The sequence below is a fragment of the Schistocerca nitens genome, unplaced genomic scaffold, assembly GCF_023898315.1.
Source record: "Schistocerca nitens isolate TAMUIC-IGC-003100 unplaced genomic scaffold, iqSchNite1.1 HiC_scaffold_380, whole genome shotgun sequence".
NCBI lineage: Eukaryota > Metazoa > Arthropoda > Insecta > Orthoptera > Acrididae > Schistocerca > Schistocerca nitens.
In genome coordinates this window covers 1800056-1813972 of record NW_026045914.1, presented here as the reverse complement: position 1 = coordinate 1813972, position 13917 = coordinate 1800056, and the positions used below count along the sequence as shown (strand labels likewise).

Below are 13917 nucleotides of genomic sequence, written 5' to 3'. Positions count from 1 at the left end.
CCTCTGTCTAGGTTTTCTCTTCTTCCACAGGTTAACCACAGCATTTACGAAAAGGCTGTTTATAATCTGCGTGATCCTATTGCGAAATTGTTTTTATAGTGCCATATAGACTGATGATGAGGTATACCCTCGAAACATGTCACACAATAAATAAATAATACACTAGTTAACAATTTTTGTCACTAGTAGAAGTACTGAAACCCCTTTACATGTTATGTCTGTAGCTGGTTCCTGTCTGAAAACGTTGAAGTTGGGCCTTTTGTTACATTTTACGAAATTGTAGGTCGAGGTAGTGTATTGCCTCCTCTGTTACTGTTTCCATGGCGAACTGGATGTTGTGGTGTTTGTTGTTTATCTGTTGGTGTAAAATGCTTATATGTCCTTGTGATTCATCTGTGAGGTATATGATATCTACATATTTGTGTCCATGTATTATATTTAAATATATTTGTTACCATTATTTCTGAAAAAAATTTGTTTTCTGTGTGATTCATTTGGGTATCTGCTTGTATGTATGAGATTGGGCTTACCATTGGTAGAAGTTCCTTATGTAGATTGAATGAACTGTTAAATTGAATGAAGTTTTGTTCAGTGACCACTTCTATTACTTGTATAAGTTCTTTTATACTGGTTTTGGGACGTCTGCATTTCCTGTCAATTGTTATCTTACAATATTAATTGTTGTCACAAGTGGAATTGAGGTGCACATGTCTTTCATGTCAAAGAACACCAATTGTGTAGTTGATCTGATGTGTGTATCTTTGGCTTTTTGGGTTAGCTATAATTTTGTAGTTGATGTGATGTGTGTATCTTTTGCTTTTTGGGTTGGATCTAAGGCGTTTTTTTTTTTATATTTCTGTTATTCGCTAGCTTGAAATGTTCTTTAAAGTATTTGTGTGCAAACTTTGTAATGTTATTTGTGGGAGCACTGTTGAAATTAATAGCTGATCTCATATCTAAGTGGTCTTTATGTAAGTTGGGTTAACTTCTAACCACTTCTGCTGCTGGATATTTTGTACTAAGTTTTGTTTCTCTTTTCTTGTGAGTGCAGTTTAAAATCTTTCAACGAGTTTTCAAACTTTTCTGTCTATTCAATAGCATTAACCTGTTATGTTTGTTTTTATAACTGTTGCTTTTACAGTTAAAACAGCAAAATTAAGAAAAAGATGGCTACAAATAAAAATAACATTCAAATTCGTCAATGCAGAAGAAATTAAGAACTGTGACAGAAGAGAAAGGTCAATTCAACAGTTCAGGAACGTATAAACTAATATGTAATAGCTGCAGCTCTAAATATACTGTGTTGGCTGCAAGAATCAGGTACAAAGTTCATGTAAGATTACTGAAGAGTGAACATACCCATTTCATATATGCAGAACATTTAATAAAGGAAAATCACCATCACACTGGAATAAAAAGAGATACGGCACTCTTATGGTGTAACAGCAAAGAATGGGAATGCTAACTCTGCAGGAAGATAATTTAATAGTAATTGTTGTTGTGGTCTTCAGTCCTGAGACTGGTTTGACGCAGCTCTCCATGGTACTCTATCCTGTGCAAGCTTCTTCATCTCCCAGTAACTACTGCAACCTACATCCTTATTAATCTGCTTAGTGTATTCATCTCTTGGTCTCCCTCTACGATTTTTACCCTCCACGCTGCCCCCCAATACTGAATTGGTGATCCCTTAATGCCTCAGAACATGTCCTACCAAAGGATCCCTTCTTCTAGTCAAGTTGTGCCACAAATTTCTCTCTCCCCAATCCTATTCAATACCTCCTCATTAGTTATGTGATCTATCCATCTAATCTTCAGCATTCTTCTGTAGCACCACATTTCAAAAGCTTCTATTCTGTTCTTGTCCAAACGGTTTAACGTCGATGTTTCACTTCCATACATGGCTACACTCCATACAAATACTTTCAATAACGACTTCCTGACACTTAAATCTATACTCGATGTTAACAAATTTCCCTTCTTCAGAAACGCTTTCCTTGCCATTGCCAGTCTACATTTTATATCCTCTCTACTTCGATCGTCATCAGTTATTTTGCTCCCCAACTAGCAAAACTCCTTTACTACCCCAAGTGTCTCATTTCCTGCTCTAATTCCCCCGGCATCACCCAACTTAATTCGACTACATTCCATTATCCTTCTTTTGCTTTTGTTGATGTTCATCTTATATCCTCCTTTCAAGACACTATCCATTCCGTTCAACTGCTCTTCCAAGTCCTTTGCTGTCTCTGACAGAATTAGAATGTCATCGGCGAACCTCAAAGTTTTTATTTCTTCACCATGGATTTTAATACCTACTCCGAATTTTTCTTTTGTTTCCTTCACTGCTTGCTCAATATACAGATTGAATAACGTCGTGGAGAGGCTGCAACCCTGTCCCACTCCCTTCCCAACCACTGCATCCCTTTCGTGTCCCTCGACTCTTATAACTGCCATCTGCTTTCTGTACAAATTGTAAATAGCCTTTCGCTCCCTGTATTTTACCCCTGCCACCTTCATAATTTGAAAGAGAGCATTCCAGTCAACATTGTCAAAAGCTTTCTCTAAGTCTACAAATTCTAGAAACGTAGGTTTGCCTTTCCCTAATCTAGCTTCTAAGACAAGTCGTAGGGTCAGTATTGCTTCACGTGCCCCAATATTTCTACGGAATCCAAACTGATCTTCCCCGAGGTCGGCTTCTACTAGTTTTTCCATTCGTCTGTAAAGAATTCGCGTTAGTATTTTGCAGCCGTGACTTATTAAACTGATAGTTCGGTAATTTTCGCATCTGCCAACACCTGCTTTCCTTGGGATTGCAATTATTATATTCTTCTTGAAGTCTGAGGGTATTTCGCCTGTCTCATATATCTTGCTCACCAGATGGAAGAGTTTTGTTAGGACTGGCTCTCCCAAGGCTGTCAGTAGTTCTAATGGAATGTTGTCTACTCCTGGGGCCTTGTTTCGACTCAGGTCTTTCAGTGTTCTGTCAAACTCTTCAAGCAGTATCATATCTCCCATTTCATCTTCATCTACATCCTCTTACATTTTCATAATATTGTCCTCAAGTACATCGCCCTTGTATAGACCCTGTATATACGCCTTTCACCTTTCTGCTTTCCCTTCTTTGCTTACAACTAGGTTTCCATCTGAGCTCTTGATATTCATACAAGTGGTTCTCTTTCCCCCAAAGGTCTCTTTAATTTTTATGTAGGCAGTATCAACCTTATCCCTGGTAAGACATACATCCTTACATTTGTCCTCTAGCCATGCCTGCTTCGCCATTTTGTACTTCCTGTCGATCTCATTTTTGAGATATTTGTATTCCATTTTGCCTGCTTCATTTACTGCATTTTTATATTTTCTCCTTTCATCAATTAAGTTCAATATTTCTTCTGTTACCCTAGGATTTCTAGCAGCCCTCGTCTTTTTACCTGCTTTATCCTCTGCTGCCTTCACTACTTCATCCCTCAAAGCTACCCATTCTTCTTCTACTGTATTTCTTACCCCCACTCCTGTCAATTGTTCCCTTGTGCTCTCCTTGAAACTCTGTACAACCTCTGATTCTTTCAGTTTATCCAGGTCCCACCTCCTTAAATTCCCACCTTTTTGCAGTTTCTTCAGTTTTAATCTACAGTTCATAACCAATAGATTGTGCTCAGAGTCCACATATGTCCCTGGAAATGTCTTACAATTTAAAATCTGGTTCCTGAATCTCTGTCTTACCATTATATAATCTATCTGAAACCTTCTAATATCTCCAGGGTTCTTCCATGTATACAACCTTCCTTCATGATTCTTGAACCAAGTGTTAGCTATGATTAGGTTATGCTCTGTGCAAAATTCTACCAGGCGGCTTCCTCTTTCATTTCTTAGCCCCAATCCACATTCACCTACTACGTTTCCTTCTCTTCTTTTTCCTACTGTCGAATTCCAGTCACCCATTACTATTAAATTTTCGTCTCCCTTCACTATCTGAATAATTTCTTTTATCTCATCACACATTTCATCAATTTCTTCATCATCTGCAGAGCTAGTTGGCATATAAACTTGTACTACTGTAGTAGGCGTGGGCTTCGTGTCTATCTTGGCCACAATAATGCGTTCACTATGCTGTTTGTAGTAGCTTACCCGTACTACTATTTTTTTATTCATTATTAAACGTGCTCCTGCATTACCCCTATTTGATTTTGTATTTATAACGCTGTATTCACCTGACCAAAAGTCTTGTTGCTCCTGCCACCGAACTTCACTAATTCACACTATGTCTAACTTTAACCTATCCACTTCCCTTTAAAAAGTTTCTGACCTATCTGCCCGATTAAGGAATCTGACATTCCACGCTCCGATCCGTAGAACGCCAGTTTTCTTTCTCCTGATAATGACGTCCTCCTGAGTAGTCCCTGTCTGGAGATCCGAATGGGGGACTATTTTACCTCCGGAATATTTTGCCCAAGAGGACGCCTTCATCATTTAACCATACAGTAAAGCTGCATGCCCTTGGGAAAAATTACGGCTGTAGTTTCCCCTTGCTTTCAGCCGTTCGCAGTACCAGCACAGAAAGGCTGTTTTGGTTACTGTTCTAAGGTCAGAGCAGTCAGTCATCTGGACTGTTGCCCCCGCAACTACTGAAACATCTGCTGCCCCTCTTCAGGATCCACACATTTGTCTGGACGCTCAACAGATACCCCTCCGTTGTGGTTGCACCTACGATATGGCTATCTGTATCGCTGAGGCACGCAAGCCTCTTTTCCAACGGCAAGGTGAATGGTTCATGTCGGGAGGACGACGGTTCAATCTCGCGTCCGGCCATCCTGATTTAGGTTTTCCGTGATTTCCCTAAATCACTCCAGGCAAATGCCGGGATGGTTCCTTTGAAAGGGCACGGCCGACATCCTTCCCCATCCTTCCCTAATCCGATGAGACCGATGACCACGCTGTCTGGTCTCCTTCCCCAAACAACCAAACCAACCATGGTTCATGGGGTGGGGGGGGGGAATTTCATAGAGAAGGCCATAAAAAAAGAAAATATACTCAATGATCAAAAAAGCCATAAAGAGGACTATTATTCAAACTACGGATATAAAATAAATAAACATAAAAAAGAAAATAACGAAAATAAGGGAATTTAAAAAATTACACACACACACACACACACACACACACACACACACACACACACAGTGCCCTATCACCTACACATACTCCATCCCTATCTCAAAACATCATTGCATTCTCCACTCCTACAGCTCCCATGAACCCTCAGTCAGTCATATGAGTAAGTAGTGCAAGCATGCACAGTATACTATAGTACAAGTTATGCAGAAGGTAATATTTAGTATGTGCATTTCGTGCATATAGAACAACAAGTGGTTGCATGCTGCATGCACATGAAAAATGAATATAAATAAAAAGCACAACGGTATAATTATAGATAGAAGTAGCTAGACTCAAGCAAACTGCCAAGGAATCCATGCAAAACTTGTATACATAATTTTGTATTTATTGTAGACCATTGGAGATGCAAAATATGAATCGGAAAACATGAGTGGTATACAAGAAAAAATTTCAGTTACGTAAGGTGTAAGTTTTCTTTTATTTATGATATAACATAATTTCTTAATCTCCTTGACATTTGCACCTGCCACCCAAGAGCAGGCAGCATTCTTTATTATTTTGCATTATTCTTCGAAGTCTGCGAGCAGGTCACTCGAGAATTACTACCCGACCACAATATTGTTGCACTTGGCGTCAATGAAACGCGTTGACGTTACATTGAACAAGTACAGTGCTGGAAAGGCATTGCGGTGTGAATGAGTTCAAAACAGTTGTGCGTATACTACCAAGTGTTTCAGCGTGTCTTTGAGAAATACCGCGATAAAAACTCACGATAAGCTGACTGAAGCACCCTCACTCCGAAAGCAATAATAATTTGGTCGACTAATACTGTCATAAGCGTTTGCTGGCGTAAACACCACAATGCAAACAGCTGTATTTTGAATTATGCATGGTCTGGGAGGTATGCTGGTCAGTGGCGTTGCATTACGTTCAGTGATGAATCCAGGTTCTTCGCTGCGCATGGCGGCGGCATGGGAAGAGGTCCCTTTCTTCCAAAAGACAATGTGCGACACGAAATCAAGTATGACTTCAGGTCACGTCTGGTGGTGATTGAGAAGTGTGATGTCAGAATGATATCGCACAGACATCCTGTGTTCTCTTGTGCTACCTTACCTGCGACGATACCTTGGTGCCATTTTTCAACAGAACAATGGTCGTCCACATACATGCCTCTATGAACAGTCTGAGTGGTTTCGAGGTACTCCCATGGCTAGTAAGGCCCACATATTTGTTCCCAATGCAACATCTGTGGGGCCAGCTCATATCTCAACTCAGTCCCTGTACCAGTAGTCAGGAAATGAGGAGCCAACAGTTGTGGGTCAGCTCGCCTCAGGAGAGGACACAACGACTTTATGACACCCTTCCTAAATGAATCCAGGCCAGTGAAGTTTAATTTTGTTTCCTCTTCCCCTGCTTAGTTTTTCATTTTCTTTTGTTAGGCAGTGCATTATTTATATTTCCCCTTCTGTTGTGTACATACTTCCGCGTAGTCAGCGTGTACACAACTTTCCCAATAGAGCACGCCCCGCTAAGCACAACAGCGCAGGCGCAGCGCTCGTCCGTCTCCGCAGTACGAGATGGCGCTGTCTTAGAGACGGACCAAATTCTGCTTCCGCCAATCCGCGTAGTAATATGTAACGCAGCCAATGAGATTAATGCTAACATAGAACCTCTTCTCCTCACAGATCATACTCGCGCAGTGATACCTGAACGCTCGAGGTATTATAACGAGTGTACAGACCTCCAATTAGTCAGTCTGCATTAGTCTGTACAAGTCTGCATTTATCTGTACCTGTCTGTACCAGTCTGCATTAGTCTGTACCAGTCTACATTTGTCTGTACCAGTCTATAGTCAAGTTTCAGTCTGCACCTAATAAGATTACCATATTCTTGTACATAGCCATGAAGGTAAATGAATAGACACTTTGTCAAGTATCACAGATATGTGAGAATAACATTAACGTACCAAGACCAAAGGAACTTCAGATTGTCAATTGTAAATAACATCCAGAATCAAGTTAAGTAAGGTTTGTGATTGTTATTTTTTAAATAAATGTGTGTGAAAATTAATCAAGTTCTGTTTAAAGTTGGTCACCGTCAATCTGCTACTCCAAGCGTGCAAGTGGCATTTCTATCGTCTGACCTAACGGCAGAAGATAAACACGCCACGATAAGATCACGAGAATATTGCTGACACTCGCCTACTTCGTTAGGGCGACACGCCAAATAATCTGATGATGTGTGTACCGAAGGTCTTACAGTACGCACACCACACCTTCCTAAGCTTGTAATTTGGGCATGTACACAAGGCTATTGCAAGCTGACGTTCGTCCATCAGGATTCTCTGAATTGTAATTAAATCAGTCTGTTGTTAGTAGTAACTCACACAGCTCATCAACTTCCTATTCCTCACAAACTCAACACTTGTTACATCACTCGCTGCGACTAAAGTTAATGTAACTCTAAAAATTTGAACAGTTTCGTTCACGAAAATGGTATACAGTTCCACGGAATATAGTTCCACATTCCGTTTTGTAAAACAGTTGTTTTGGATGGAACATTATTTGTCCAGCACCTAAAAAAATTCGAGTAATTCCATTGTTACATCGTCCAGTAGTAGCTAAACTGCTCAAAAGACGATATACAGGATGGTCAGAAAATGCGTGAAATGCTTGTAGGGATGTTACAGGGCAGGTTGAACTGAGACATAAATGTTAAGGAAGAAATTCGATACTTTGCGCCATTTCCGAGTTATTTAGCATTGAAGGTAGGCAATCTGATCGTCGCGCTCGTAAATACAAGTTTCAGCTAACGAGACAAAGCCCCTGGCAGGCCGCTTGAATGCAAGCGCGCGACGCCCCGATTGGCTAAATTCTATGCTAAATAACTCGGAAACGGAGCAACGTATCGAATTTCTTTCTTAACATTTATGTCTCAATACAACATGCCCTGTAACATCCAAACAAGAATTTCACACAATTTCTGACCGCCCTGTAGAGATCAATTAATAATACTTTTGTGTTACATCCTGCCCAGAGCAAACTGGCGCTCCAAAGCGAGGCGCTTTACTTGTCCTGTCCTCAGATCTTCAGCAGGGCTCGCCAGGAGTGTCCTGACTACCTACAGAAGGTGGTACCCATAGCGGGCGACTGCACTCAGCCAGGCCTGGGGATCAGCACTGTAGACGCTGCTGAGCTAACCAGCAAGGTGTCTGTCGTCTTACACTTAGCTGCCAATGTCAGGTTCGACGCAGACCTCCGGACCGCCACCATCACCAATGTGGTCTCCACCCGCGAGATCATCGCACTCGCCAAGCGTATGCCCAACCTAAAGGTGAATTGTGGCTCAGATTAATCAGGTACATGCTGTCCTAGTTCCGGTTATCTTAATTCTAAGGTGAAGTATGCCCAGACTTATTCAGAGTAAAGCATATTTATCCAGCTACTGAGGAGGAATGGAAAGGTGAACCTTATAACTATTAAATTTTGTTTAGAACGATAAATCATTTAGTCAGTTTTAGAATTCATAATTGTACTATACAAATACACTCATGCTCATAAATTACCGATAATGCTGATACATGGTGAAACAACGCCCTGGTGGGCGATTTGCAGGTTTAAGTCACCTCGGGATATGACCATGCTGTGTATTTGACCTGCGGTTGTCGCACGGTGGCGATGGCAGCAGTCCGCATACGCAGAGGTGTGTTGGTGCATGTCAGAGTACGGTGCAGCGAGTAAGTGTGCAGACGTTTTTAGACGCGCTAATAGCGATTGTGTGTTGAAAATGGCTCAAAGAAGACATATTGATGACGTTATGAAGGGTAGAATACTAGGGCGACTGGAGGCTGGTCAAACACAGCAGGTCGTAGCACGGGCCCTCCGTGTGCCACAAAGTGTGATCTCAAGATTTGGGCAACGATTCCAGCAGACAGGAAACGTGTCGAGGTGCTACAGTACAGGACATTCACAGTGTACAACACCACAAGAAGACCGATACCTCAACATCAGTGCCCGCAGACGGCCACGAAATACTGTAGGTAGCCTCGCTCGGGAGCTTACCGCAGCCACTGGAACAGTTGTCTCCACACACACAGTCTACAGACGACTGAACAGACAAGGTTTATTCGCCCGGAGACATACAAGGTGCATCCACTGACCCCTGGTCACAGGAGAGCCGGTAAAGCCTGGTGTCAAGAACACAGTATATGGTCATTGGAACAGTGGTCACACATTGCGTTCACGGACGAGTCCAGGTATAGTCTGAACAGTGATTCTCGCCGGGTTTTTATCAGGCGTGAACAACGAACCAGATACCAACCCCTTAATGTCCTTGAAAGGGACGTGTATCGAGGTCGTGGTTTGATGGTGAGGGCTGGGATTATGATTGGTGCACGTATACCCCTGCATGTCTTTGACAGGGGAAGTGCAACCGGTCAGGTGTATCGGGACGTCATTTTGCACCAGCATGTCTGTGTCTTTTCAGTGGTGCAGTGGGTACCACCTTCCCCCTGATGGATGATAATGCATGGCCCCACCGAGCTGCCATCGTGGAGGAGTACCTTGAAACAGAAGATATCAGGCGAATGGAATGGCCTGCCTGTTCTCCAGACCTAAACCCCATCGAGCACGTCTGGGGTGCTCTCGGTCGACTTATCGCTGAACATCTTCAAACCCCTATGACATTTCAGGAGCTCCGACAGGCACTGGTGCAAGAATGGGAGGCTATACCCCAGCAGCTGCTTGACCACCTGATCCATAATATGCCAACCCGTTGTGCGGCCTGTGTGTGTGTGCATGGCGATCATATCCCATATTGATGTCGGAGTACATGCGCAGGAAACAGTGGCGTTTTGTAGTACATGCGTTTTGGGACGGTTTTCTCAACTTATCACCAATACTGTGGACTTACAGATCTGTGTCGTGTGGGTTCCCTATGTGTCTATGCTATCAGCGCCAGTTTTGTGTAGTGCCACGTAGTGGGGCACCACATTCTGCAATTACCTTAATTTATGTGCATGAGTGTACATCTCCCCGTTCATGCATTGCTCGTAGGCTAGACTATGAAGAAAAGGCCTGGTTGATGAACTGCAGTGGAGGCACAAGACTTAATTACATAAATTATTTCTATGGAAGAGTTTAGCAAAGACGAAATGTAACTACTGTGCCTTGAAAAATAAATTAATTGAAAAACCGAATGCCACAGTTAAGCCAGTCGTGAGTGATAATTGGCGCCCAAGGGAACAAAGTCAGTATACGGATTTCATAAAAAAATCAACATAAGTAATGTATGTCTGCAGACCGAAATATTTGAAATACGTTCTTTTTAAATAACTTATAGTCAAAAGAACGTGATCAACAGTAATAGCTGGCCAACTCCACAGCTCATTCGGAACGGGAGACCGCCGTAACACTCCATCACCAGCATGATTTGAAGGGGCCATATGCTACTGGTTAAGTGTTGACAACGCCTCTGGCTGTTCGCGATCACGTGCCAAACCATCACGGTATCGCGACGGTGTTAATCACTAGTCGTATCAACACATGAATGTAGCTTTTCGAAAGACAGTAGACAAATGCAGACCAAGATTAGTCAGAGTTTGCACAAAAATTAAACCAGGAGAAGTGCACAAACCTTAGCCTTTTGCCGCTGTACTTGAAATCATCTCCTATGATGATTATTAGGTGTGATAGTGGGTATGAGTTTAGAAGGGCGCAGAAGAAATCTACTTTTTAGTTTCCAGGAAGTACTCCTATAACATTTACAAAGGCGACCAAGAAACTTAGCGTAATTTCTTGATTGCAGGCTTTCGTCTACATGTCGACGGCGTATTCGAATGCCCCCAGAGACGAAATCGATGAGAAGTTCTATCCTCCAAAACTGAGCGCTGAAGAGCTAATAAAACTGGTCAGCGTCATGGACGACGAACAACTGGCGCAGCTACTACCGTTGTGAGTGATTAACTTTCGATACTTTCTGCTCTAGAGGGGGTTATCAGTACTTTTTACCAGCCTACATGCAGCCCTAAACTATACTTTTTATACTTATAGAGAAAAGAGGCTGTAATTAACCCTTTTTTTGAAACACTTGCTGTACACATTTGCTGCCAGTTTTTATTACAGAGGTAGTGAAGGTAATAAAATCCTTCACTTGGGAGGTGGCATAGTTCATGTTAAATTTACCATTAATCTCATCTCTGTTACATCTCATTGTTTTTGTCCATCTTCAATTTTACTTAAATTATATATACTGTACTCATTATACTGCTCATCCCAACCAACAAGTCCTGTAATTCTTCTCAATTTTACAACGATTAGTCTTTCTGAACATCCACTTTGGCAGCCTACATTGTAGCACAGTTTGCTCTTTCAGGTGAATACAGATGGAAATGTTATCGCTGGAGTGCGTATCACCGACCATTCCTCCACTGAGCCATACCAGCGAGCGCATTAAAGCATTTTTTTGGAAATTTTGGAAATTTGTGATACGTCCCTATGGGGACAAACTGCTGAGGTCATCGGTCCCTAGGCTTACACGCTACTTAATCTAACTTAAACTAACTTACGCTAAGGACAACACACACACCCATGCCGGAGGGAGGACTCGGACCTCCGACAGATGGAGCCGCGCTAACCGTGGCAAGGCCCCCGAGACCATGCGGCTAACCCGTGCGGCATAAGAGCATTTTGTGACGTCTATGGCAGAGAATGCTTCAGAAGAGATGAGGTTCCCGAAATCCTCACAACATATTACGTGTATTAAAATCTCCTCAAAGAGTGAACTGTTGGGGTAACTGCAGAAGAAGATCACTGAAATCCTAAGGAACTGTGTAGTCATTATTTGGGGGGACGGGGGATCTAACGAGCCCAGTGCCGTCCTATAAGGCGCAGGGACTGTTGTAGCAACTGCCTGCAATTTACTGTTGAGTAAGAAAAGCAAGGAGCTGTATTCGTAATTGACGACTAGGTCGTGTGAATACTCATACGTCGACTCGACACTATCGTTTGATGGTCTGATGGGTTTGTACATACCCCTTTATGTTTTTTGTTTGTTCATGTACCTTTTCTCTTTCAGTGCCAATTATATTCGATATATACATTTCGGAATACTTCTGGCTATATTTTGTTGCAGCCTTCCTTGAGGCCTGGCTGCTTATTGGTGCTCTCAGAACTTTCAAAGATTGGTCTTCTTGTTACTGCTATGAAAACAGTAGTTGCTTAGCTACTACTCTTGCAGTAGCATGTATTCGTGCTAACGTCGTTCGTGTGAGTTTGTGTGGACATGTCTACCTTTCTTAACCAATGAGACAATTGATGTCATGAACGTGGCTGGTTACATGGACTTGTATTACTTTTGTACCCCAGCAAAGGATAAGCGCTTGGTTATTTTAACCTCTTCATTCTTCTTTTCCTTCTGGTTCACGCTGTGTTTGGCCATAGCGTCGACATTTAAAACAGCGCAGTGCGTTTGGGACCCCGGACCGTACATTCAGTCGGAGGGATGTGTCCAGCATTGGATAATCAAAGGTCATAATAAATGAGTCAGACTTTGAAACTCGCCACCGATGCACATCAGTTACTCCATCAAATAATTCGATAAGTGACTCTGGAGTATCTGTAATCATAACATCACGGCATGAGACAATACTTCAGAATTAAGGCATGGGTGGGGAACTGTACGAATATATTCTGGCCCACGGAAGAAATTCGTGGAGAGACAGCGAAGTGCTCTCATTTTCATAAATTTCCGTCGACACTCGGCTCGCCTCGATCTTGTAGCAAATGATGCTTACTCTGTGCATGTACAATGCAATTAGGCGGCCGCTGGATTTGAACCACAAAGAGAAACACTTTTTAGTCTGAATGCAAAGTTACTGCCCATTGCTGATGCGCATGCGGAGAATGGGGCAAGCAGCTCAGCACTTTGAATCGGTGCTGGGAGAAGTATTTTCGCCTCTGGATCAGCGCTGACAACACATACGTTGCTTAATACGTACTGCCTGAGTCCGTGATACACTGATAAATCGCAAACGTTGTTATTAGGTGAGAATGGCACGAAAATTACTCACTACATGCGAAACATGACATTCTAAGCAACATCAGCAGAGGCCATAACTTGGTGAATAAAACAGTTATCAGTCAACGGTTCATGCATAACGTTTTGTTAATATCGTGTGCCTACACAGAGTTCGTTCGCAAAATGTCCAGCAGTCAGAAGAGAAAAGTAGATGCTGAATATAGACAATTCCAGGCAAAACGGACTGACAAGGCGAAATTCACTAGAGTCATTAAACAATATTGGTGAAAAAGCAAAACAATGGAAAACATATTTCTGTCTGTTTTTACCCAATTCGCTTTAAAGTGGTAAAACACACCCCATAAGTTAATTTGGCATCATAGGTTTGGAGAGAATATCTTCGAAACGATGATATGTAGAAAAATGTTCCTGATATGAAAGTTGATATGTAATTAACATTCTAAAAAACTGTATAATTGAATATTGTAATAATATGAAATTTTGCAAAATATTCCACCAGAATTAATTCTGAAAAGTGAAAACTTTTATTACAATAGAAATTAAAGTAGCTTTCGAGCTACATATCTCCATATATAAAAAAATCTGGTTTCTGAAACACCGTTTTTGGAAAATATGCTGTATACAATCTGCTGTCAGAGTATTTTCAACAAGCCTAGTTGAAATATCTAAACCTTCATTATTGGTCTAGCTATTAATTTTACTTAATTTGTTTTGTGTCTGAAATGTTTTGTTTTGCACTTTACATCTATATTTTTGTTTATTAGTTTACCA

At 41.8% G+C, this 13917-nt stretch overlaps 1 protein-coding gene across 2 annotated transcripts in view; it reads left to right on the top strand.

Moving 5' to 3' along the window:
• Nucleotides 1–13917, top strand: part of LOC126230334 (fatty acyl-CoA reductase 1-like) — a 263811-nt gene that overhangs the window by 74951 nt on the left and 174943 nt on the right. For both annotated transcript variants that reach the window (XM_049942393.1, XM_049942392.1), the window contains exons 3-4: nucleotides 8194–8442; nucleotides 10915–11060. In XM_049942393.1, coding sequence (XP_049798350.1) covers nucleotides 8194–8442; nucleotides 10915–11060 — 395 coding nt within the window. The remainder of the gene's footprint in view (nucleotides 1–8193; nucleotides 8443–10914; nucleotides 11061–13917) is intronic.